The sequence below is a fragment of the Chroicocephalus ridibundus genome, chromosome 7 (assembly GCF_963924245.1).
Source record: "Chroicocephalus ridibundus chromosome 7, bChrRid1.1, whole genome shotgun sequence".
NCBI classification, from domain to species: Eukaryota; Metazoa; Chordata; class Aves; order Charadriiformes; family Laridae; genus Chroicocephalus; species Chroicocephalus ridibundus.
In genome coordinates, this window is record NC_086290.1 from 15498945 (window position 1) to 15523188 (window position 24244).

Here is a 24244-nt window from a genome sequence, read left to right on the forward strand (position 1 = left end):
GAAGGAGATGAGAATGGGCTCCCCAGCATGGAAAAGCATCAACATTTACGGTTAACTACAGATGCCGAGTCATATGGTGTTCTGTACCACCATCCAAGCAGGGGATCACTCAACTCATATGTAGAAAAATCTGAGAACTGAGTAGAATAAGTGATTTGACTTCCAGCTGGGTGGTAAAAAACATACTCTCAGTTTTATCTTTCTGGCAAGAATTTGTGGTTTCTGTTTGTGGTGAGTTTGTGAGAGCTTGTCAGCCGCAGTACTCCACTGCCATTTGTTGTTATAACAACGTGGACTGTACTCTCAGGTACAGCTGTGCTTGCAGAAGATGAGTGTTACTACCATGAGCCATATTATTATGTCTTTTCACTCGGGGCCAAATCCAACGTATGTAATTTTCTTCATATACCTGGCAATAGAAGATGCTGAAAATCTCCCGTTGTTCCCAGGAAGCTTGTAGTTTCTCTCTTGCTCAGCAGGCTCCGTAGTGTTTGCTCAAGCTGGCTCAGGGAGAAACAGCTCTGTGGGCTACATTGACCTGTAACAGGTCCTCATCACAGGGTGACCATTTTGGAGCCCAGGGTCCTGCTGGTCCTCTCTCCGATGCAGTAAAGCATTAGATTTCAATTGGGTTTTTGTTCCTCGCTTGTTGCGAGTTTTTTGCTGTTAACTTCCCGTTCATTCCTTTTTCATTTAACAGAAGATAACATCTGGACTGCAGTGCAGCACAACAACACAGGGCTAACCAGAGTCCAAGGAGCGAACGTGGAGAAGCCATACACCATGTCCTTCAACTACAACAGCAGTGCAGAGCAGCTCGAAGCTGTGATAAACAGTGCAGAGTACTGCGAACAGGAGGCAGCCTACCACTGCAAGAAGTCACGTCTCCTGAACACTCCGAGTAAGTGCCACGATCCCAAATCTTTCCTTGTTAACTTTTATTGCTTATACAGAGGGTACGGACCACACTGTGGCTGAGGAGAAACAGAAAAACCAAACCCAAAACGAATCGTAGCAATACAGAATAGAGTGAAAAGCCTTTTACCTTCTGGGATACCACTGTTCAGTGCCTGTCCTCTGATGCAAGAGGCTCAGAGCTCCGCAGGGGAGTTTCCACTCCTTAAATTCATGTGTACAAAGTCTCCGAAAGCTTCTACAATGGAAAGTACTACTTAGAAACCACAAAAGTTGGATTTAGCTCATGGTAAATGGATGTGTTTATTCATTTAGGTCTTGTTAACTGTATATTAAAGGTAGAAAGAATCCAGATCGCTCCAAACTCTGATGATGTTTCTGGAGAAGAGGGGTGCACCCTCTTCTGAGTCCCACAGCCCTGAAGATGATGTTTGAGGTGTTTTGTAGTACCGTTTCTGGGGCAAAACTAATTTTCCCCTTGTGATAGAAGGAATAAGTTTTCTGCCCAGATTTAATTTAACAGCCTCAAGAAAGCAGAGGGTCTGATCAGTTTGTGTCTCTACAGTAGCAAATCTCCAGTGGCTACTCAGGATGGCTGCCTTCCACTAAACCCTCTCTTGGGGTCAGGATTTTACGTTTGCTTAGCCAGAGAGATGAATGCCATTAAGGGCAGGCTTCTGAATGTCTTCAAAGTCTCATCTGGTTACTTGTAATGTCTGTATGGTCCTGGTGATTCTTTGATTATTAGAAACTCTTAGATTTGTTAGTAGGTTAGAAGAAATCCCACAGAAAGCCTTAAGGGGACCTTGCAATGGGAGTTCCTGTTGTGTTAAAAATACATTGCCTAATGAGATGTATCAAAAACCCGCCTGGTTCCAGCAAAGTTACTATAACACTGAATGTTTATGGATCCAGTAATCACATGCCTTACAGCCAGTTTATTTTTAAAACCTGTGAATTACGTCTTTTGTTATCATCAGAATTTACCAGCCAAGAACTGCTTGTATTGCTAATCATTTTTTAAAGAATGAAATCTTAATATCAGCACCCAGGGTAGAGCACAAAGGGAAAACAAAATGCAGGCATAACTGCTCGTGAAGAGGGGGAACTAATGTCTTACAAACACTTTGTGTTGCTGGCTTCTGTATCCCACACCGCTCTTGACATGTTATAAAGTTATAATCACACAGTGATTATTTCCAAAATTATTTTTTAAGGCTGAAGGCCATAATATTAGAGCAGTCTGCATGTGTTTACTTTTACACATTTCTGTGAGGTACTTGGTTGGGCACATGCAGAAAAGCACGGTATGAGTACATTTTGATATACCTTCTGTATGTGGTGCCTCTTTAAAGCTAGGGACACCTCTTAATTATCCAAACCCATTTTTCCTTTAAAAAAAAAAAAAAAAGGTAGTGAGGTAGTGATAATCTTGTATGCTGCTTCAGGGCTAAAGCTATCTACCAACTGGCAAACCAGCTAAGTTAATTCTTGAGAGGCAGCTCCTTCTCCACTTGTCCAGGACCAAAGTTGTGACTCTGATATCTCAAGGGAGGGGACGCAGGGATGGTGTCCAACAGCCCAGCTTGTGCTCTGGCAGCTGCTGCAGGGCCAATGTGGTCCTGACACTTGACCACACAAGCATTGTATGACTCATAACTCTTTAGTACAACTCCAGCTGGTAAATCAGAAAAAATTACAGCCCGGTGCTGTGCATGTGGCAGACACCATCATTTTTCCCTCTCTCCTTTTTCCTCCTATTGTATGCTTTTTAATTACACTTTCAATTTTTCGTCCTGAACTTTCTCAACAGCCTAAGGCTGTAGGTTTGGCAAGATGTGGAACATGCTCAAAAATAAATTGTTTGAGTTCTTGAAATGACAAGATATGTGTAACAATTTGTTCTTAGCTGAGTATCAAGTGTTTTTAAATAGTAGACTTTTTTTTCCCCAAAGCCTTAAATAGCCTAATTGATATCCATTTTGAGGTGAACTGCTGCTGTATTATAGAAGAGCCTAGAGACCATGTAGTGCTGAACACTGTAGGTGTCTTGAAGAGTCCTGAGATTTAAAGAATTTCTGTACCTAAATTTGCAGATGAGCTACGTGTGTGAGTAACCGTAGGGCATTTTGCTAGACTCACTGCAGAAGGTTCTCTGCTGTGGTGTTTATGCCCAGAAGTAACTGGAGGGAGTTTGATTTGGGGTCTGAGCAACAGAACAAAAATCAAAACTCCTGGGTTTTGTGTCTTGATTCGGCCTAAGATTTTGGATGCCTGAAGCACTAGTACTCTCTGTGTTGCAAGGGTATCATAATGTATAATTATGGCTAATGAACCGCACTTCAGAAGTCAGTATACAAATACACATGGATTGATGACAACGCTGCATTTGCAGGCCAGCAGGAAACATTACATGACCTAATCCAACCTGCTGAATATCACTATTCATTAATACCTCTGGACTGAGCCCAGTGGCGAATGCTTGATGGAAGGGCATCTCCCAGAGGTATATCTGATCTTGACAGAGCTGTAAAATTTCCCCTTCCTGCAAGGAATCTAATCCATTTCTGAGCTTCCTCTAGTTTTGGGTTTTGTTCTTTATTTTTTTCTGAGAAGATGAAACGCATGATTAGGATATCTCAGCTGGTAGCACCAAAACCCCAGGTCCTTTTCTTCAGGATCTAAACACTGTCATGTTTCACAGAGAAGCAATAAAAATATTTCTCTTTCCTTTTGCATTCGTAGTGTCACTCTCCAGCAAAGATGCATGTTTTTACAGAGCAACTTTGGCTTTCACAGCTTTGACATGGGGGAAAAAGAAGGAAAAAAAAAAAAAAATCATGTGCCTGTGCAAAGGGACAAGCATGATGCTCCAGGCTGCCTCAGAGAGAAACCAAGGGAGGCTCCTGGCTTGCATAAAATTGTTCCAGTTTATATCAAGGAACTTGTCTTTCACCTCTTCCTACTACCTCTTGTTCTGAAGACATAGGCACATCCCCAGCGGGTGTGATTCAGTGTAGTCTCCCCATTGAGTTACTTGGATTTACATCTGCAATGTGTCAGACGTGCAATCTGGCAGTTGGCAAAGGAATTTACTCATCTCCACCTCCTGCTGTCTGGAACAGCCTTATCAGTTCTCACTGTCATACTATGGCTTAGCTGCAAGCGTGTCTTTTACAACTAAAATTAAATTGCCCTGAACCTCATTTTTGTATATCTCTGCCATCAGACAGCTTTTCAGAAGGTTTGTGAACATCAGAATCGATGTCTGTTCATCAAAGAAATTGCTGGCTTTCTCATGATGCTGGCAAATGAAACTTACAATTTATGACCAGTAATTGCAAGTCTCTTGTGACTTCTCCATGCCTGTTGGAGAGACACCCACATAACCAGAGCGAATCTGACAGTGGGCATTACTTAGGAAAGTCATCCACACTCTTAGTAAAAGATGGCAGACTTTACCATCCCTAGAAGCACAGACCACCTGATGAGGACCAAGACAAGCTAGCAGGAGAGGACGTATGTGGGTAGGAAGCTTGGGCTACTTCTAAACGTGTCGTCTGTATTCTGGGAATCTGAAAAGAAATTTAGGTCCCGGGGGGCTCTGATTTCCCTTCTTTGTGGAGCATCTCAGGCAATACCTAGGAGAAGGGTCTGTCTACAAGGATAGGTGCATGTGTGCACATGCACGTTTAATTAAACTGTTAACATACAAGATGTTTGAAGGTATGAAAACACTTTATTAACTGAACGAACCCTCAGCTCTGACTGAATTAGCTCGGTTTTCTAGAAGGAGTGGGTGTACTCAAAAGCTTAACATTTGGGAAGCTGCCTCACATCCACCGTATCAAGGACTTAACACAGTGACAGCTGTATCAGTGGCAGGATAGCTTGCTTTACAATACTTGGCTGACAGTCTGTCAAGTTCATAGCACATTTGTGTAGGCAGGGACTGAGAAAAGATCAGTCCTAGAGCAAAAATCAAAGAAATAGCAATGTCTTTAGGGGGTATTTTCTTCCTGCCTTCTTCCTTATTCCTTTTCTACTAGAATTCCCACACCACGCCACCTCAAGCTTTGATTTCAAACATCCATCCTAAACTACACACCTCTTCCCTGAGCTTTCTGCCTGTCCCTCTTAAAATCTGTCAATCCCAGTATTATATGACTTGCACCCAGGTTTCCACCTCCTCTTCTCCCCTCTGTCTCCCAGCTAGACCTGTATTTCAGTGCTGAGCTGCACCATGTGCCATCTCCAAGTCTGTGACCACTTATGCCAGACAGCTGTTTGACCTCACCTGTTAACCACTGCATTTGCATTTTGCACCTCTGTTATTGAGGGAAAAGATGTAGTACCAGCTATACCCAAGGGTGTTCAGCCTCCTTACCTGGAAGATAAGCACAGAGAGCAGAAACAACCCACCCATAGTCCAGGAGGAAGTAGTCAATGATCTGCTTCTGCACCTTAGACGCACATAAGTCTATGGGGCCGGATGGGATTCACCCAAGAGTACTCAGGGAGCTGGCGGGAGAGCTCACCAAGCCTCTCTCCGTCATTTATCAACAATCTTGGTCAACAGGGGAGGTACCAGATGACTGGAGGGTGGCTAATGTGACGCCCATCTACAAGAAGGGTCGGAAGGAGGATCCGGGAAACTACAGGCCTGTCAGCCTGACCTCGGTACCAGGAAAGATCATGGAGAGGATCATCTTGAGTAAGCTGTCACAGCAAATGCAGGGCAGCCAAGGGATCAGGGCCAGCCAGCACGGGTTTAAGAAGGGGAGGTCCTGCTTAACCAACCTGATCTCTTTCTATGACCATGTGACCCACCTTCTGGATGCAGGGAAGGCTGTGGACGTTGTCTGTCTGGACTTTGGTAAGGCCTTTGACACTGTCCCCCATAGCATTCTCCTGGAGAAGCTGGCGAATCATGGCATAGAGAAGTGTACTCTTCGCTGGGTTAAAAACTGGCTGGATGCCCGTGCCCAGAGAGTTGTGATTAATGGGGTAAAATCCTCTTGGCGGCCGGTCATCACTGGTGTCCCTCAGGGCCTAGTTTTGGGGCCGGTTTTGTTTAATATCTTTATCAATGATCTGGATGAGGGGATTGAGTGCACCCTCAGTAAGTTTGCAGACGGCACCAAACCAGGTGGGAGTGTTGATCTGCTTGAGGGTAGGATGGCTTTACAGAGGGACCTGGACAGGCTGGATCGATGGGCCAAGGCCAACTGTATGAGGTTTAATAAGGCCAAGTGCCAGGTCCTGCATTTCAGTCACAACAACCCCAAGCAACACTACTGGCTTGGGGAAGAGTGGCTGGAAAGCTGCCCAGCAGAAAAGGACCTGGGGGTGCTGGTGGACGGACAGCTTAACATGAGCCAGCAGTGTGCCCAGGTGGCCAGGAAGGCCAACAGCATTCTGGCTTGTATCAGGAATAGCATGGCCAGCAGGAGCAGGGAGGTGCCTCTGTACTCGGCTCTGGTGAGGCCTCACCTCGAGTACTGTGTTCAGTTCTGGGCCCCGCTGCACAAGAGGGACACTGAAGTGCTGGAGCGTGTCTAGAGGAGAGCTACCAGGCTGGTGAGGGGTCTGGAGACCAGGTCATATGAGCAGAGGCTGAGGGAGCTGGGCATGTTTTGTTTGGAGAAGAGGGGGCTGAGGGGAGACCTCATTGCCCTCTACAACTACCTGAAAGGAGGTTGTAGAGAGGTGGGTGTTGGCCTCTTCTCCCAGGTGAATAATGACAGGACCAGAGGAAATGGTCTGAAGTTGCAGCAGGGGAGGTTTAGATTAGATATTAGGAAGAATTACTTTACTGAAAGAGTGGTCAGGCCCTGGAACAGCCTGCCCAGGGAGGCGGTTGAGTCACCATCCCTAGAGGTGTTTAACAAACGTGTAGATGTGGCACTTCAGGGCATGCTCTAGTGGCAGAGATTGTAGGTTGTTTGGTTGGACTCGATGATCTCAAAGGTCCTTTCCAACCATGAAGATTCTATGATTCTATGATTCTACTACCTCACAACATGGAGTGTGTCCTAATGCTGGCATTTAGACTTCAGTTTAGACTTAATTCTGCTGCTGAGGCAGTTCAGTGGTGTTTTATCTATGCCCTGTATGTTGCTAGAGCTCTTCGTCGGTGCAGGCTCCCTCTTTAGTTCCAGATGAGATCTCCAGTGATGTCAGAGCATAAGAAATGATGCTAAGAATGTCCTGCCTCCAGTAGTGGCTGATGGAGAGGCGCAGTACACAAGTCTGGATGTCTTCAGCACATCCCTCAGTAAGTTCCCATCACCCACAGTTGCTCTATTAAAGCATCCCTTTTAGTACCCGCTATGGATTTGGTATTCATAAATCTGTTTAATCACTTTTTGAACTTTATTATATTGTCTGCCTCTGCAGCTTCCTAGGAAAGCAAGTTCCGGGAGTTCCCTACTTCCTGCGTACAGAACTACCTTTTCTTAAATGTGTTTTAAACTAATGTTTTACTCGGTGTGCTGAGTTCTGGTATTGAAGGACGAGGTGAATCACAGTTCTGCACTCATCCAGTGCTTTTATAGTCCTTTCAGTTGCCTTTCTTAGACCTTCACTAGCTTTAGTATTTTTTTTCACCAGAGGTGACCCACAGTGTTTGAGGCACGGTTTGCACCAAGGTTTCGTGTAATGGGGACGCCACTTTTTAGAGTAGCATAAATCTTTATGGAGAAAGGAGTGTGAAACCTGGGTTCTGATAAAGTTTTTTGTATACGTGTACCATGAGGTGATATAAAATGACCCATAACAAGCAGTCATTTACCATTGGGGGTTTGCTCACTATTATTTTATGCCTTTGAAAAATAATTTCCATTTTATCATTCCAGGTACTTTAAATTGTTATTGCATTACCAGGAGACTATTTGTCATTGCACAAAATAACATAGAGCAGGGCAGCCTGCCCTCAAAGTGGTTCACATTGAAGGGAGTGGTGGATAGGTGGCAGGTGTAGATTATATGTTGTAATTATTCTTGGGTAATTAGGGTCCCCTTCTTGATAATGATTGACTTGCCATCTGTCTTTCCACTACCATACCTTGTCTCTCCCCTCCAAAGTGGCAGTTCTGACAGCTTCTCACAAGCACAATTTTAGGTAACTTGTGCTGTATTTAGAGACTTTTAAACAGAGTTTGCCGTGGTAATACCATATGCCCCCTTATTTGTAGGGAGAGATATAGAGGCCATTTTTAAAGATGCTGTGTTGTTAGTAGTGTGCAGTCGATTAAAATGCAGGTGGTCTAAACAGAATTAAAAAACTGCTGCGTGGGGGATGTAACTTGGCATCTAGCATGCATGCACCTGTGAGTAATGGAAATATCATTATCCCAATTTCTGACCCTTCCCTCGCCATATACAGCTCCTCCTGACTAGCAGTGAGGTAAAGTGTGCTTTAGCTACTAAGGAAGGAATGGCAGCTGCTTGCATTACTTCTTCTCTAGTCCCATTTTGCTGCTCTGAGATCGCAATGTAGCCAAGAGGCCAAGCGACGAGAGAGACATGGGAAGAAATCCTTGCTCAGTCATACACTGGGGGGCTTCTAAGCCAGTGGGAAGAAAGCGTGCCCCCTCCTTGCACCTTGCTGCAGAGGACAGCCTTAATGCTACCTGACATACTTCTGGAGTCACACCAGAGGAGCATGAGTCTCTTGGGACTACTCCAGTGAACACTGGAGCACCATTATCTGTGTTTGCTTTAGACACAATATGTCAGGCAAATTTATAAACACTTGTTGAGGTGGGGACTGATAGAGTAGTGAGAAAGAAGCTTGTATGGGTAACTCCTGTTCGCTTCTGTGGAATGTGTCCTTCATACTTCTGCTGTCACTGGATATTTCTGTTGGGTTTTTCTGTTGTGTTTTTTTTTCTTCCCTTGAATGTTGGTGTGGGTTTTTTTGAAGTCAAAGAAGCAATAGAATTGGACTTCTATTATCATTTTTTTAAGAGACCTCTTACAGTTTACCTAGAAAACAAATTTGTCAGCCCGAACTGAATAGATCAACTGTGTATTACTGACATGAAAGGTACCTCTTCCAATATACAGGAAGCTTGTACCAGGGGTGTTAATGAAGACATAAAGGACAGGTAAATGAAATATAAATCTAGACAACAGATTTTGAGCCTGGAATCTGGAAGTCATTGTGTGAACTGTTATTGGTGGTGCTGTAAGGAAGTCAGTGCTCTGAACTGATGCTGCAAGATGTTTGCTTAACCTTTGTCATTATTTAGCTTGGGACTTTTGTTCCCAAAGCACCTCTGGTTTGGAGTAAAGTTTATGATAATTTTTGCTTAACCTGTGAAACCTATGGGATGGTATAAGTGTTTATAGCTCAGCAATGAAGAAACCTTGAGTTCAGGGAATTCTGTGATCCAAATAGGAGTTTGGAAATGGATAGTTTTATGAGACACACATGCGTGCCAGAACCAAACGTCCTAACGATACCTCTGATTTGAGAGACCTGGTCGTATAAGCTATTCATACACACAATTCAAAGAAGGAAAGAATTACATCCTTTTTTCCAGGCTTTCCCAGACACCATTCCCCTAATCACGAGCAGTGATATTCTATTTTAATTTGCAGGACTCAGCATATTGTTAACACTAAATAAATAATGGCAATTAGAAACAAACAGCTAATCCATGGCTTGTTGTATTAATGGGTCATTAGCTATGACAGCAACCTGTCCACCATTCAAGAGAGAAAGCAGTACTGCTGCCTGAGCAGAAAAGTGTGCCTTCTTCCTCATTAGAGCCACAGCGGGGAGTGTGTTCTCATCACACTTCCATTTGTCTGCTTCATTCGGCTGTCCTACTTTGAGCATCCTGGGCTCCATTAGACTCAAACTCTCTTACTGACATTAAGCTAATTTCTCCGTCAAATTTGGGCCAGTGTGGAGAGTGATGTTTTCCAGTTCTGGAGAACAGAAGATGTAAATCATAACAGTGGAACAGTGCTCAGCTGTTCTCATCACCAAGATGCCACATGAGTGAAGCAACAGTAATTTACATTTCTATTCACATTCTCTTTGAGGATAGCAAAGTATTTGGGGCTGTGGTCTCTCAGTTTTATGTGTGTTCAGGGTTCATTTGACTCCTGCTTTAGATCTGGGGAAAAAAGTATGTGCAAAGCAAGGCACTTGCTGAAAATCAAATGAGATGGAGCAAGTGAATGGGACAGAGCCCATTTGCTTTGATTTTGCTTTAATTGGTCTGACCTATCCAGGAAGACAGAGGTGTTAAGGCTATATACAAAATGAACAATGACATAATTTAATTATATAGTGTAATTAGGAGTAAAGAAAATGTAAGCGTATGGAAAAAGGAGTCAAGTTTTAACTCTGTATAAATTGGGTTAGACTCAGATTCATTGCGTGTAAATCTTAAGTTCAGGAATTTTACCCCCTTTACAGTGTGAAGATAGCCTATGGGAAATGTATTTTCTATTTTTGAAAGTGTGAAGGCAGAGACGGGAAAAGGAACCATGAGGATGAGCTGAAGGCTGTATTTTCAGATTACTTTGTGCTTGGTGTTCAGACAGCAACTGAACAAGAGCCCTCCCTAAGAGTATTTAGTTCAATGTTTTGCTTATGGGAAGCATCTGATGTTAAGGGGAGCATAAAAGTAGCCCTTCTAAGTATCTGTTGCTCTCTTTTGTAAAAAAAACCCCAAAATATAGAGCACACTTGGAGAAAATGTCTCCAGACCTTTGGGGAAAAAAGTGGTGTACTTCTTCCCCTCCCAAGAAACATCTAAAAGCAATTGAGACTTATTTACCTCCCCCCAACCCAGATTGATTTGGGGAGGATCAGATCTGACTGAGGCTTGACAAGTAGCTAGAAAGATGTGGTGACCTGAAAGAAAACAACCCTTTAAAAACTTTCTTTAGAGAAGCTTTTTTTCATATCTGCTGGGCCAGAAAGCTTGAGAACAAAAATAAAAAAGCTTTTGAGCCTGGATTTTTTCTAAGCCCCTTTGATAGGAGGAAGGCTCAGGCTTTAATGGGGCCTGGTTTAGCCAAGGGGTGTGTTCCTGCCTGAGCTGTCCAGGACTCAAAGCAACATTAAGAGCCGCCTTCCTTTGCTCTCAAGAGCAGAATTCAAAAGTCCCAGAAGAAAACTTTTTTTAAAAATTAGCATTTAGAAAGGTTAACCAATTAATCTATGCAGTGCTCCTTTAAAGGTAGTTTTCTTATCTCATTTAGCAGAGAAGAGAATTGAGGCATCAGGCTGCTACTGATGGCAATTTTGCCTGGAACTGATATGGGTCATTAGATCTATTTGAAAGTACCACCTTGAAACCAATGGCCAAGATTGTCCAGCCACAAAAAAAAACTGTAAAAAGAGTGTTTCCTCCCAGGTGAACACCTCTGAAGCCTTGTACCCTAAGTGCAACATTTGTATAGGTCCCTCTTCTGCCTTGTCCTTGGGCTGGTAGTGGAAGAATAAACAAGTCATCTCTTAGAGGTACATTTGTTTTTTCTAGTGAACTGATTAACACAGTTATGCTGACTCAGCAAGGAAGGCTTGATTCTGTGGATTGTTAAGGACCTACCAAATTACAAGGGAGGTAATGGTATATTCAGGTGGGGTATTATGGGATATTTGATATATTCAGCCAGGTAAGGAGACAAAGCCGTGATTCTTCACGGTAGCCCAGGAATAAGCTGAGCCCAGTCTCAAGCATCTCTTAAGAATCCTAATTTCTTTCTCTTAATCTCCCAGGCAGTGTTTGGATTTTGCTTTGTTGCGGTGGTTGGTTGTAGGGGGGGAGTTGTGAGAACCCCAAGCCTACTTTGTTTATTAGACATGTGGTTGCCTTATGGACAGCCATATCTTTCTTGTTCATAAATGTTTTAAGGAAGGATAAGCTCACCTGAGAATGAGTGCAGTGCATTCAGAAAATGTTAGCTTAGCCGTGATGGCTTGAATCTAGGTATGGGTCCGAACACAGCCAGATGCAGCAGGCAGGGCTTCAACGTAATCTAATCTTCAGAATATGCCTCTAGTAATGCTGATTCAGTGCTAGAATTCATCCCACCATTGATGGACAGCTGTCCTTACCCACACTAATTAGACAGAGGCCATTACAATTTTTCCTGGTTGTACCTCTGATTGTAGTAATATGGTGTAGTCGTAAGATAAGGATGTTGTCTTCCATTGTAAAGGGCAAGAAGGGACTCCGTGCAATTAAGAAACAGTACCCTTGATTTTGTCAGTGACCCCTATTAGCGCAGGCCTGCATTTCTAGGATGGGATCCATGTAATCTTACTGTAGCTGCCTTAAAGTTATGTGTTCAGCCCAAGGTACGTGCCCAAGTTCTTCCAAGCAGAGAGATACGCAACTGAAGGTGATACTTCTAACATACTTCAGATATCTTTCTAAACAGGAACTGATCAAAATGATTAAACATTGTATGTTCTCATGCTTCTGCCTAGTGAGCAGCATCTTCTCCCAACTCTGCAGTTTTGATTACTTTATCTGGGCTGCTGGGTTTTTTTGGCAGGTTAGAACATTGTTTCTTTGTTTATTTTTACTAAAACAATAATTCAATGAACGGTGGAGTAATAAATGATGTTTATTTTCCCCAGGGTTTTATGCGTTAGTGTTGAGCTTCTGTGTGGATTGTCTGATATCTGCTTGAAAATGCATTGCAACCTTTTCTTAGGCTGGGTACTAGGAGGATCTCTCTGTTTTCTGCTTAGGCAGTACATGAAGCCTGTAGGAACATATTTTTCAGTCAAATATACTTGAAATTGGCCAGTGGGTTCATGTGTTATTTGAACAACAGGCGCACAAACATTCACAGAGCATGTTCCAATGTCTCGTTTCTCTAGAAAACCAGAAATATAATATCTAAAGATGGCTAGAATCAATACGGTTTAGAGCGTGCTGTACTGATTCTGATGACTCCAAGTGTCCTAGTGGTAGGAGGAAATCCTAATTTGGGCTAAAATCAACTGCAGATGCGCATATTTTCTCACCACGCCAGATACACAAATGTCTGTCTCCTCCCCACCATAGGAACAAAAACTTAAACCAAATGTACATCCTAAACTCAACCAAACTTCATCAGTACCCATCAGTCTTTCAAAGAGCTTTGGAAACGTGCTGTGGTGCTAGGTTTCTTTAAAATCAGTGCCTCCCTGCTTCATGCACTGCCGGTTTCTTTATCCAGGATGCTTAGTTCCACGTCCCCCTTTCCCTATATTTTTGGTTTGCCAAAAAAGTTTAAATGACGTATATAATTTACAATATATAGTGATTCCAATATATTAAAATTAATAGCACATGAAAAGTGCACCCAGTAGCTCAGTCTGCAATCAGTAGCCATTTTCTATTCTTCTTTTTGTTCAGGCTGTCTCATTCAATGTGATCAAAATGTTGGTAGTGGCACTCATTGGTAGGAAAGAAAAGATGATAACGATTCCTGGCTGTTCTTTTTCTCAATTTTGTATTACCAAACCTAATTCGGGTCTGACAGGTTTGTTTTACTGGTGAATCCAAGCCTATGATAGGATGAGTAGAGATATGAAAAGTGGTTCTGAAGAAAAAGTAACATCAGTTCCACGGTACGTTTATTTTAAATACTAACTTTCCATTTAGCTGCTGATTGAAATGGTCAGTACAATCCATAAAATTATCTATTGATATAGATAGAGTGTTTTCTTTTTGGGAAAGTATGTTTTTGTATATTTATGTAGTTATGCACAGACAGGTTAGGAGGAAAAGAAGACTGAAGATTGACTGTAGTTAACTTCTTGGGATAGATGGATCATTGCCAGGCCTGGTGCAAGACAAGTTAGTGCTGGTTACTCTCTTCCCCATTGAGCTAAAGGCTTTCTGTACATTACCATTTGTTTATCACCCATTGTCACCTTTATTTCAAGCTCTCAGATTTTATCCAGCTGAAAATATTTTGGTGTGTGACACAAGTTTAAGGGCTGTTCCTCAGAGATCATCATGACTGAATGTTAACATTACAGCCGAGGGTGGAAATCTAGGACAAGTCATCTTCTCCTGAAGTAGACTCTGTTTCAGCTCCCTTTGACTTTTTCTCCGTCTATGAAAGTCAGTTTGGTCTGTTTGTTATGCCGTTTTGTCATCTGTTGCTGAACTGGAGAGGGTCCTCCTGGCAACGAGCATTGTTCAGATTGTTTTTTGGGGTCCTGTTTCCCAGAGCCTCCAGGTTCAAAGCGGTGCCAGCTTTCTAGGTCACTTCCTTCCCAGTGCACATTTATGCTCTGGATTCAGACAAAGAGATTCGGTGTTGTGTTTTGTTTACTGCCTCTGTGAGACAGGCTAGGGCCACCAGTCAATCTGCAGAACATTAGAAGTACCTACTTAATAGAGGCAGAATTTTATTGAGTGAATAATTACATCCTATTACTGCTGAAGTAATCACCTTAGATACAACTGATGCCTCCAGGGGGAGGTATGTTCTTTCCAAAATGCCACCCTGGACAATTCATTTTACTTCCGTACAAAGCTCCAGATTCTGTCTGACCATATTGTACTACAGGTTGTCATGTTTTCAGAGGATGAAATTTATGTTCCATGAAATATGCCATTGCCAAAATTAATAGGTAAATGAACAAAGTGAAACAGACCATTAGAACCATTGTAATATTGTAGTTGCTGGGTTGTGGCACAAAAGCAGAAACTAATGGGTAAACATAATTGTATTATAGTGACAGGAGCTATCAATGTATAGTACACAACTGTGGTTACACAATGGAAAGCAGTCAACCGTTATGAAATACGATTTAGCAGGCAGGCCAGTTGCAGGTAATCTTGCTTAGAACAATACTTTCCTTGGCTAGTGTGTTTTAGCTGATGGAAAATGATAAATGGCAGCTATTTCTTTCCTATCCTACTGGAATTTCTTTTCAATTTCACTTTGATAATTTTCATAATCCTTTTTTATATTATTCTGGACAACAATACTGAGATTTTTTTGTTTGCAGAAATGTTCCTGAGGCATGAACAGATTGTTCCTGAATATTCATGCAAATAGGAATTCAGCCAAAGGTCTTCAGAGTAAATGTTCACTCTAACACCTTGAAGTCTTTTTGATGCCCTTGTCTTTATTTCTGCTCTAAAACAATGCTTCATAATTTTAAATGAACGCTCACACAATATCTAATCAAGATAAACAATTCATAGGCTGAACTGTGTTTGTATAACATGATTAAAAAGCTTTGAATAGCTAACGTAATCATAACATTCTATTAATGGGCAGCTTGAGCAGCTACAATATCGAATGATTCAACTGAAAAATATACAGAGCTCAAAGATATGCAGGATCAGTTCCATTGGATTCAGTATATTTAAACTGATTTAGGCCAGTAAGATGGTGGATTAACTCCTTAGTTATTGCATCTTTCATTAAATTCCACTTTAGTGTAAAATAAACTATAAAACACAGAAACATTGTAAAAATTCAGATATGTAGAGAAGCTAAAAAGTTCATCCATAGCTTGTTGATACAGTATTTGCAATCAGAGTCTGAACACTTCAGCACTGATGGATTGAAAAAGCCAATACTAAAATAAAATAGACAGGTATACCCGGCACAACTGAAGTAGAAGGGTGTGGAGAAGCATCTTTAAGCCTGGTTACTGGAGTGATGCAATATAAATTAGAATACCTTCTCTGGCCATTTTTCAGAGCCAGGAAAGGGATTGATGCAGGAGCTTCTTCAGATCGCTGTGCCACTCAGGAGTTTACCCATGCAGGAGGACTTTGTCAGTGACTGACTAAAATAGATTCAGAGCCTCTTTATTCTGCTAAAGTGGTTCAAAGTAGCTGAAGCACGGGGGAGAGTTGGGTGCTCAACTGTTCAGCTTTCTCTCGCAGAACTTTTCACTCCCTGTACATGCAAAAAAAAAAAAAAAAAAAAAATCAGTTACTTTGGTTTTCACTGAGCAACATCTTTTGAGGGAATGTGTAGTGGGGAATTAAGTCCTAGTAATCTGTTACAGGGAAGGCTGAAATGGTTCAGAGCTAGCCTGGGCAACAGCCAGCGTTGCTAATTGCATCTTTGGATGGCAGGCCAACCAAGGGTTTCTCTACACAGCAAAATAAAACTCTGTAGAAGTACCTGAGCTAGTTTAGATCATGGTATTCAATACATGTGTTTTTTCACATACCTTTCAACAGCACATAACTGTTTCCACTGAACAATATGTGAATTTTTATAGCTACTGCCACATGGTACATTAGTTGTACCTGAGTTTTGACCTGACACTAGTTTTTACTGAATAGACAGACTTTTATTGCTTTCACCCACATTAAAAAGCAAGCACAGCCTACTGAGGTTGCAAATACAGAGGTAAATCTTGGAATTTTAGTCCACAAAGTCCTGTTTCCATTTATCAAGAGCAGGCTGACTTACTGTTATACCATGTTACTTAATGTGAGATATTGCTATGAAGAGTGTAACCCATGACAAAACAGTGAAACTTGAATGCGCTAAATGCAGAATTAGGTGACTAGTTGAGTGATAATATATTGCCTAACCTAATGAAAATACATTACCTTTAAATAATGGACCACATCATAGATTTAATTATCCCAAGGCAGGGTAGTAGGTGCTTCATGCAGACAAGGTCAATTACCTTATCCAGAAGAGCCTGTTTGAAGTGTATTATGAATAATTCACATACATAGAAATTAGCTTTGAAAAAGTGTCCCAGCTATAATGTGGTGAAAGCATTCAATTTCTTTTTTAATGTATTTAAGATAAGACCCAAAGGACAATTATGGCTGCTTAACTGTAAGACTACTTAAATGACAAGAAATGACAATTGTGTGGTCAAATTCACATTAATGCGTTATGCAGAGGGAAGCATCATCATCGTGGCATAGTTGTATCAGGCCACAAGAAACTGATTTCAAACCTCATCTTGTAGTTTTGGTTGCTGAATGAAGTTTTATCAAAGATTGATTCATTAATTAACCTTTCTCAATAGAGAAGACACAGTTGTTGCTGTACCAGCTTTGTTTATTTTGTTTATTCAGTGCTTTTGGTTCTTTGGCTTTCTCGTGTGAAGACAAAGGTCCAGAGCGATTGAATAACTTGTATGATTTTGGAGACTCTGACAAACTCAGAAGTGAAACCAGAACATTTAATTTTCCATCTTTAATCAGAAGACTAGTCTTCTGCTATAGGCACTAAATTACTCTGTTTCTAGGACAGTATCGTTCCAATCTAGGACTGTTTAGCATTAGAGTTAAAATGATGACAGTAGCCATGGTAGCAGAACGCATACTCACTTGACATATGGTGACCTTAGGTGTGAATTAGAAATGCAATAAACCTGTAAGTCTGGGGAATAACATGCTCTCTCAGCATATTTTGGTTCCACAGGCAAAACAATAACCTTAGCTTTCTCTCTTTGACTTTGCAATAAGTGGTTACGGCCAGGGGAAATCCCTCGGGGGCTGCAGTTTTCTAAGATGCCTGGCAAGAAGATGGCTAATTCATCAGGTATCTCAGCTTAAGTGTCTGAACGTAATAGTGACATTTCATGGCCTTTGAGTTTACCTGCTTTATTTGCTTGAAAGGGAGAGTTCAGCAGAATTTTAGAGGGTGCTACAGAATCGTGTATCTAATGAGGCGTACAGCTGGCCTAATCCTGTTTCCATTCACGTCAATGTCAAGAATCCCATTTAGTTCAGCAGGAGCAGGCCTGGGATCCCTGGAACTTTCAAGTGATGGTTTGAATAAAGGGGAATAAAAATTTGACACAATGTCCACTTATATAACAAACTGCTAAAATATGTGATGAACTAGGAAACTGACACAAAGGGATAGGAAAGAAAACTTCCATTAAAGCAAACACACTGAAAAATGGAAAGCACAGGAGTTGAGTTTTTTGGTATTCTCCATCATCCTTCTTTTCTCCAAGGATCAATTCTCCAAAAAAAGCTTAAGAATTCCCTTTCCTCCCCCTTCACACAGTTGTTGTCCTCCACCCCAGTGGTTTCTGGGAGGACTTGATAAAGACTAATCTGAGCCTACGAGACTTGCTAGCTGATGTACTTATTTGCATGCATGAATGTGAACAGATGTTTACATAGTAGTGTTAAGTAGGCCAGCTGTTTGGGAGCCATTTATGTATTTTATTTAAAAGTAAAGCTATACGGTTAAAACCTTTACTCACAATGTGGAAAAGAAACCCAAATTCAGACAAATGCATTTCTTCCTGTATTAGGGGCTTGCTTCCTTTACACACAACAGTTTTCTGTGTCTCTGAGTTTACAGCGTAATAGAGCCACATCTTACCTGAATCTCACGGCACCTGCACCTTATCTCGTCCAGTTGCACGTGAGTGGAAGAAAATACACAGCATGACGTCAAGGTTGCCAAATGTCATTAGTCTGAGGGTGAGGAGGAGGGAAAAAAAACAATAGTGAGATGAGGGGAGGGGGGAAAGTTATAATTTTTCTTTACAAGAGGTTGCATATTGCTGATTGTTTCTGCAGTCTGTTCTGTAATGAAGCATACATCAGGGTAACGTTTGCCTTTGCATTTGTTCTGCTCTTCAGATGTGAGAAAAAGCATAATCCTTAGGAGTGTATTGCAGCCATAAAATTGTAACTTATATTTATTAATTCCTTAACGGAAATCCAAGTGGAAAGCTTCCATTATAGAGGTGTACGTATGCATGCAGGCATATGTGTAGAGAGAAGAGGTTGGAGCGGGGGGCTCTCATGCATTTTTAAAAGTAGTTTGCCCCTTAGGGATTCCCATTTTGTCTGATCCGGGACTGGCTCTAAAATACAAGTCTTGGTTTTGATCTTGCCCATGACTTCATTTACTCTGACCCCGAGCCCTCTGCGGCTCCATGTCTTGAAAAGAAAGCAGACACCCGTTCTTCACCGGAAGGGTTGTCAAGCATTGGAACAGGCTGCCCAGGGAAGTGGTAGGGTCGCCATCCCTGGAGGTATTTAAAAAAAAAACGTGTCGATGTGGTGCTGAGAGACATGGTTTAGTGGTAGACTTGGCAGTGCTAGGTTAATGGTTGGACTCGATGATCTTAAAGGTCTCTTCCAACCTAAATGATTCTATGGTTCTGAAATGTTGTAGACAGTTAAATGAAAGTGATTGAGCCCCATTACTTTTTGTATAGCTGTTGGAGAACTCTAACAACATGTATTAATGTGTACCTTGCCAAAATCCTATGCCAGTCTTAGAGAGACTTACTTGCCTCAGTTGTATTGTTTCTGCCCAAGCATCACTACATGAGGGAGATGCCTCACCTTGATGTGAACCCGCAAGAGAGGTTTGTCATCAGCTGTGATGAAAGTCCTGTGGTAGAAAGTTACTATCTGTGTGAAGATCTTGATTCTTACTTCATGAAGCTTGTGGATTGACTGAATGGCTCCAGTGGTGGTTCTTTCTCTCGCGATTAAATACAGAAGGCACATACAAGCAGCCGTCTCAGTTAAGTGCTGAAAATTAGATTAAATGAATGCAAGATTAATTAGTCTGAAAATAAGGACTGTAACCTTGTTGACTGTATATTCCATGGGAAGAAAGGAAATGAAAAAAAGTATTTGATATGCTTATTGCAGCCTGTGTGATCGGCACATGTGGCAGATGGAGTTCTCTCAAGAGTCGAGAGGTGTGCTCCAGTACTGCCAGCAAATCAATGAATGAGGCCAGGTCGTCTTCTGCTAGATTGGGCTACGGTGCCCTGATCTTGACCGGAGGTCAGGAAGTGCGGTCTCTGAAAACCATTAAGCTTTGTGGCTGACCCTTTGATACTGGGCATTTGCTCATATGCTTCTTAGAGCCTCTGAAGTGCCAAGCCCCACTCTGCAGTTGGGGTGTGGGGGTGTGTGTGCGGTGGCGGAAGGAGTCTGTGTCTCCACATGGTTCTGTTCAGCATTTGGAAAAAGAGGAAGGGCTGGTGGCTTCTCATGGTTGCATGGTTATCATTCTTCTGCAGCCTCTGTGCATTCCAGTACTCACTGCAGTGGTAAAGCTACAGCCAAGTTCTTCCTTCTGCTCCAGAAGCAGAAAACTGTCTCTTGAGCTGAATAATAATCTCTGTTAGTGACAGTAGAGCTAGGGAGCATAGCTGAGCAGTTCATATTCTATCCAGTGCAGTCTGTACGTGAATGTATATACACACCCATGTACATATATCCTTCTGTTTGCTACAGTTGTATAGAGAGATATACAGGAACATGAGACCAATTAAATAGCAAAAACTAAATAGAAGATCTATTTTAAAGATGTAAACTCATTGCTAACGGGGTGGAAAAAAAAAAAGAGCTGCAAATTGATTAAGCTGTTCCACAGAGAAGACAGATTGTTGTCATCCTGACCTTTAAAGCTGGTCAGGATATATCAATAGGAGCGCCTTCTGAGTACAGTATTCTATGAATTTTTTCATTTATATTCTCTTGTTTTTCTCCTTACATGCTGGCTTGTAGCCAGTTCATTTCATGGTCTTGCTTATACATATGTTCTGCTACAGCTGCATTTTTCCAAAGTGCCCAATTTCACAGCACTCCAGCCTTCCTTAGGATGACAAATGATGCCCCTGCTGCTCTGACCAACAGAACTGTAATTGCAGCCTGAGATGGGGACAGCTGAACCGACGCCATGCTGCAGTTTGGGTATATCCTTAAGTTGAAACTTGACTGCGTTTGTTTATTGTAGTCGAGTTTCCGATTCCACCACTTAAGGCATTAACTGCTGACATTAATTGTAACACTGAGGAAAGCAGAATTGCTCAGCAGTTGAAAGCAGTGTCAAATCAGCAGTTATTTATTTATCATTGCTCTGTAATGTGTTGTAACACATCGGACTATAAAGAAGTTTAATGAGTTGCAACAACGCGTGTAGCCTCTCAGAGATACTGGGATGCAGTTCAGTGACTTTTTTTGATAAAGTGCTTAAAACTAGACTTTCTCCACTGCTGTGCTGAACTAGATGATGTTATGATGTGCTGTTATGATCACAGTAAGTACAACAGATTGTTGTCTTTTTGCCGACTAACAGGTTTTGGGAGCAAAAACTAAACAATCCAGTTCAACTGGCCCTGTGAGATATCGGTTCAGCAGGGATGTGACAGAAGAGTAGGAGGAGAGGCTAAGAGCATGGTTTGTACTCTGCTTGTCCAAGCTGCCTTGTTGGCTCGTACATAATTAGTATAAGACTTGTAAATGTGCCTCCATTATTCTCTAAACTCTTTTTGGGATGTTGGTTTCATTTTTTGGTTGTTCACAATGCTTTTTTTTTAGAGTACAGCAAATGTATTGCATGCTCTGCACAGGGACTTTTTCAGCTGTTTAGCATAAATTTAAATATACCGCTGTTTTGCCTTTAAGAAAAGAAAAAGTCAAAAAAGAAAAACCAAAAAAAAAACCCTCTGGCTTTATATAAAAAGCTGCATGGGGAATGATACTGGATTTCCTTCTTACCGAAGATGCTCATTTGCCCAATTAATTTTACAGGGAACTTGAGATGTTCAAATCTCATTTTCCAAAGGATTCTTTCCAAAACAAAAGCACCATCCCAATAATATCTGTGAGTGCTATTATCAGTTTTAAGAAAATTCCCTCATTTATTTAATTAGGGATTGCAGCTTCAAAGTGGTTAACAGTATGTTATTATTATCTCTTGTAATTTATGTTCTATTAAGACTGTTTTTCTGGTTTTATTCCAGTCAGAAATTCAGCATATTTACTGGTGGTATTTCCTGATTTCTTTAAGATCAATCTAAGCCATGAAAGTCAGTAGTTATTATCAGACACTTACAGAAACCAGTTAGTGGTTGCACTTCCAAAAGGCACTCTGTGGAAATGACATTGTCTCAGTGACTTTCTGATCAGATTCACTCCGTGTAAATAGATGTTATTCTCTAATTGTCAGCCATGCTGTATTAACCTGGGAGCTGAGAGACAAGGTGTGTTCTTGTTGCTTCGTGAATCAATATTGCTAATAAAGATTGTCTATACCCAAATCTAGTTTTTATCATTCCTAGAAGCTGTCATCGCAAGTACAGTGGGAACAAAATTAATCTGTTTTTTGTGGAGTGTTGTCAAATCGGAAGACAGTCCATTTCAGTCACTAGTGACTGTTGGTGCAATGTGAGCAGGAGAGGAAAATAAAGTAATAATAAGGACACGTTTCTCATTATTAATGCTGGTAGTTAAAACTGCATATAGAGGAAGCAGTTCTGTTGAGTAAGGTAATTCCATTTTTACTCAGACAATTTCAAAATACAGTGGGGGGAGAAGAACCATTATTAGCATACGTAGTTTCTCCCAAAGGACCAAACAAAGATTGCTTTCCATGGCATGTTTTTCTGTAACTCATCCAGTCTCCTATTAAGTGTCCAAATGTCCCCATTTTATCTATTTTCTTGTTCTAGTCTATCAAATTGCATTTTGTTGTGGGCATGATCCAGCAAGCCTTCCACGGGTTCCTGCAAGAATTGGATTAAACCTTGTATTAATTCCACTTGATGCTACTCCAGTTGACTTCAGTCCATAAACTTGAGCAACCTGCTCTGAGTTATGGCCTGGCTTCTAGACTACCATTAGGCCAGGCTGTAGCCCTGGGCTTTTGTGGACTCTCTTGAGGAAGGGCTCAGGCTGGTAGGCAGGTGAGAGTGCACGAGGCTGGGAGCTGCGCAGGGCCGGGGGCTTTGCTGTACAGCTCCACCGTTGCACCACATTGAGTGCACGAGGTGCAAAGTGCTGCGGGTAGGGACCCTCTGTTACTCTTCATCCACGCCCTATCCCAAGAGCTTGAGCTGTCGCGATGGATCTTTCAAGAATAAATGGATCCAATATATAATTAACGTTCCTTTTTTACCCTCTTTAAAAATAGATCCTTCAGGCCTTTATTTCAGTCTCTGCATACCTGCAGATGGCGCTTTCACCTGTCCCAGTGAGAGCCACAGAGTTTGGCTAAGGGATTCTTACAGCCTGAAACTGTTTCAGAACAGCTTGAAGCAGGGGGCTGGACTGGTCTCCAGAGGTTCCCTCCAGCCTTAACCATTCTGTCCTCCTGCAAACAGCCTGATGCTCAGTGCTTGCAAATCAGCACGACTACTGTTTTCACTGAAGCCAGATGTATTTACGCCAGTTGCTGGATCTGGCCTTTTTTATCCCCGAAGAATAACAGTGAATGAATAAGCTGCAAAGCGTTTCTTCCTGGCGGTCTTCCCTGGGACAGTTGCTCCTAATGTGGTTTGTACAGTTCTGTAACAGTTGTTGTCTCACTTCAGCATTTCCATGAATAATAGTTGAATACTAAGTTTTCTTGTGGTGAAATGATTGCTTTACGGTTTGATGCACCATTTGTAGTCTTTGACGCTTCAACTATTCCCCTCTGTGCTCTGCCATGTTATTTCTAGGCTCTGAAATGGCTTTCTTCTATGAAAACTTAAATAGCATTTAAGAACAAAAGCTGCTGTGATAAACTACTTCTTTCACCTTACAGTAGTTTGTAAGGTGCATTAGTTCAGTAGTGTCTCCTTACCCTGTAGCTCTTTCACATCCATTAGAAAAGGCTTTAAAAAGAAAGCTCTGAAGAAGAGCATATGATCTGTCTACACTTACAAACTCATTCATCTCTTCCATGCTTTCCTCCAGTCCATGTGGTATACAGTGAGCTAAAACCAGGCCACCTCAGCCAGTGAGCTTGTAAAATAACCTGGGTAAGACTCCTGCAGGACACTGAGAGACTGGGCTGTGTTACTAGGTGCATATGGGGTGGCTGCCAATGTCACTCCTGTTGTCTTCCTCAAGCACTAGAGAACCACTGAGGAGCATTGATCTGCTGCAGATACAGAGAACCCCAAGTCTTAATCACATATGATTCTTCATGGCATTTTCATAAGAACTGGAACGACATGGTCTGGTTTATCTTCTGGTTATTAATCCATTAATCCAGCACATGCTACTATATACTCTCTCTCTAACTATTCTTATACTTCTGCAGAAGAACTGATTAAGAACAAAAGACCATTGTCCTGGGCACTGTGTTGAGGCACTGCAGGAGGTGGCCTTCTGGTGGAAATGGGTGAGATGTTACTGGTGAAAGAGGATGAGAATGAACACTTAGGAACTGAATGAGCAGGGTGAGGGCAACAAATGATGGCATCATCTTATTGCCATTATTCTTACTGGCTATACATGGGAAAAAACGTCCAGACACCTGCTGAGCAGGGCCAGGCAGGGTCATGCTGGAGCCTGCTGTGGCTTATCCAGAGTTATTGTTCACTTGCGATTGAGTCTGGGCCGCTGATGGGCTTCTGGTCCCAGCACAGAGTTAG

At 41.8% G+C, this 24244-nt stretch overlaps 1 protein-coding gene across 1 annotated transcript in view; it reads left to right on the forward strand.

Moving 5' to 3' along the window:
* Positions 1 to 24244, forward strand: part of CNTNAP5 (contactin associated protein family member 5) — a 298702-nt gene that overhangs the window by 204695 nt on the left and 69763 nt on the right. Inside the window, exon 13 of the mRNA XM_063341381.1 lies at positions 701 to 901. Coding sequence (XP_063197451.1) covers positions 701 to 901 — 201 coding nt within the window. The remainder of the gene's footprint in view (positions 1 to 700; positions 902 to 24244) is intronic.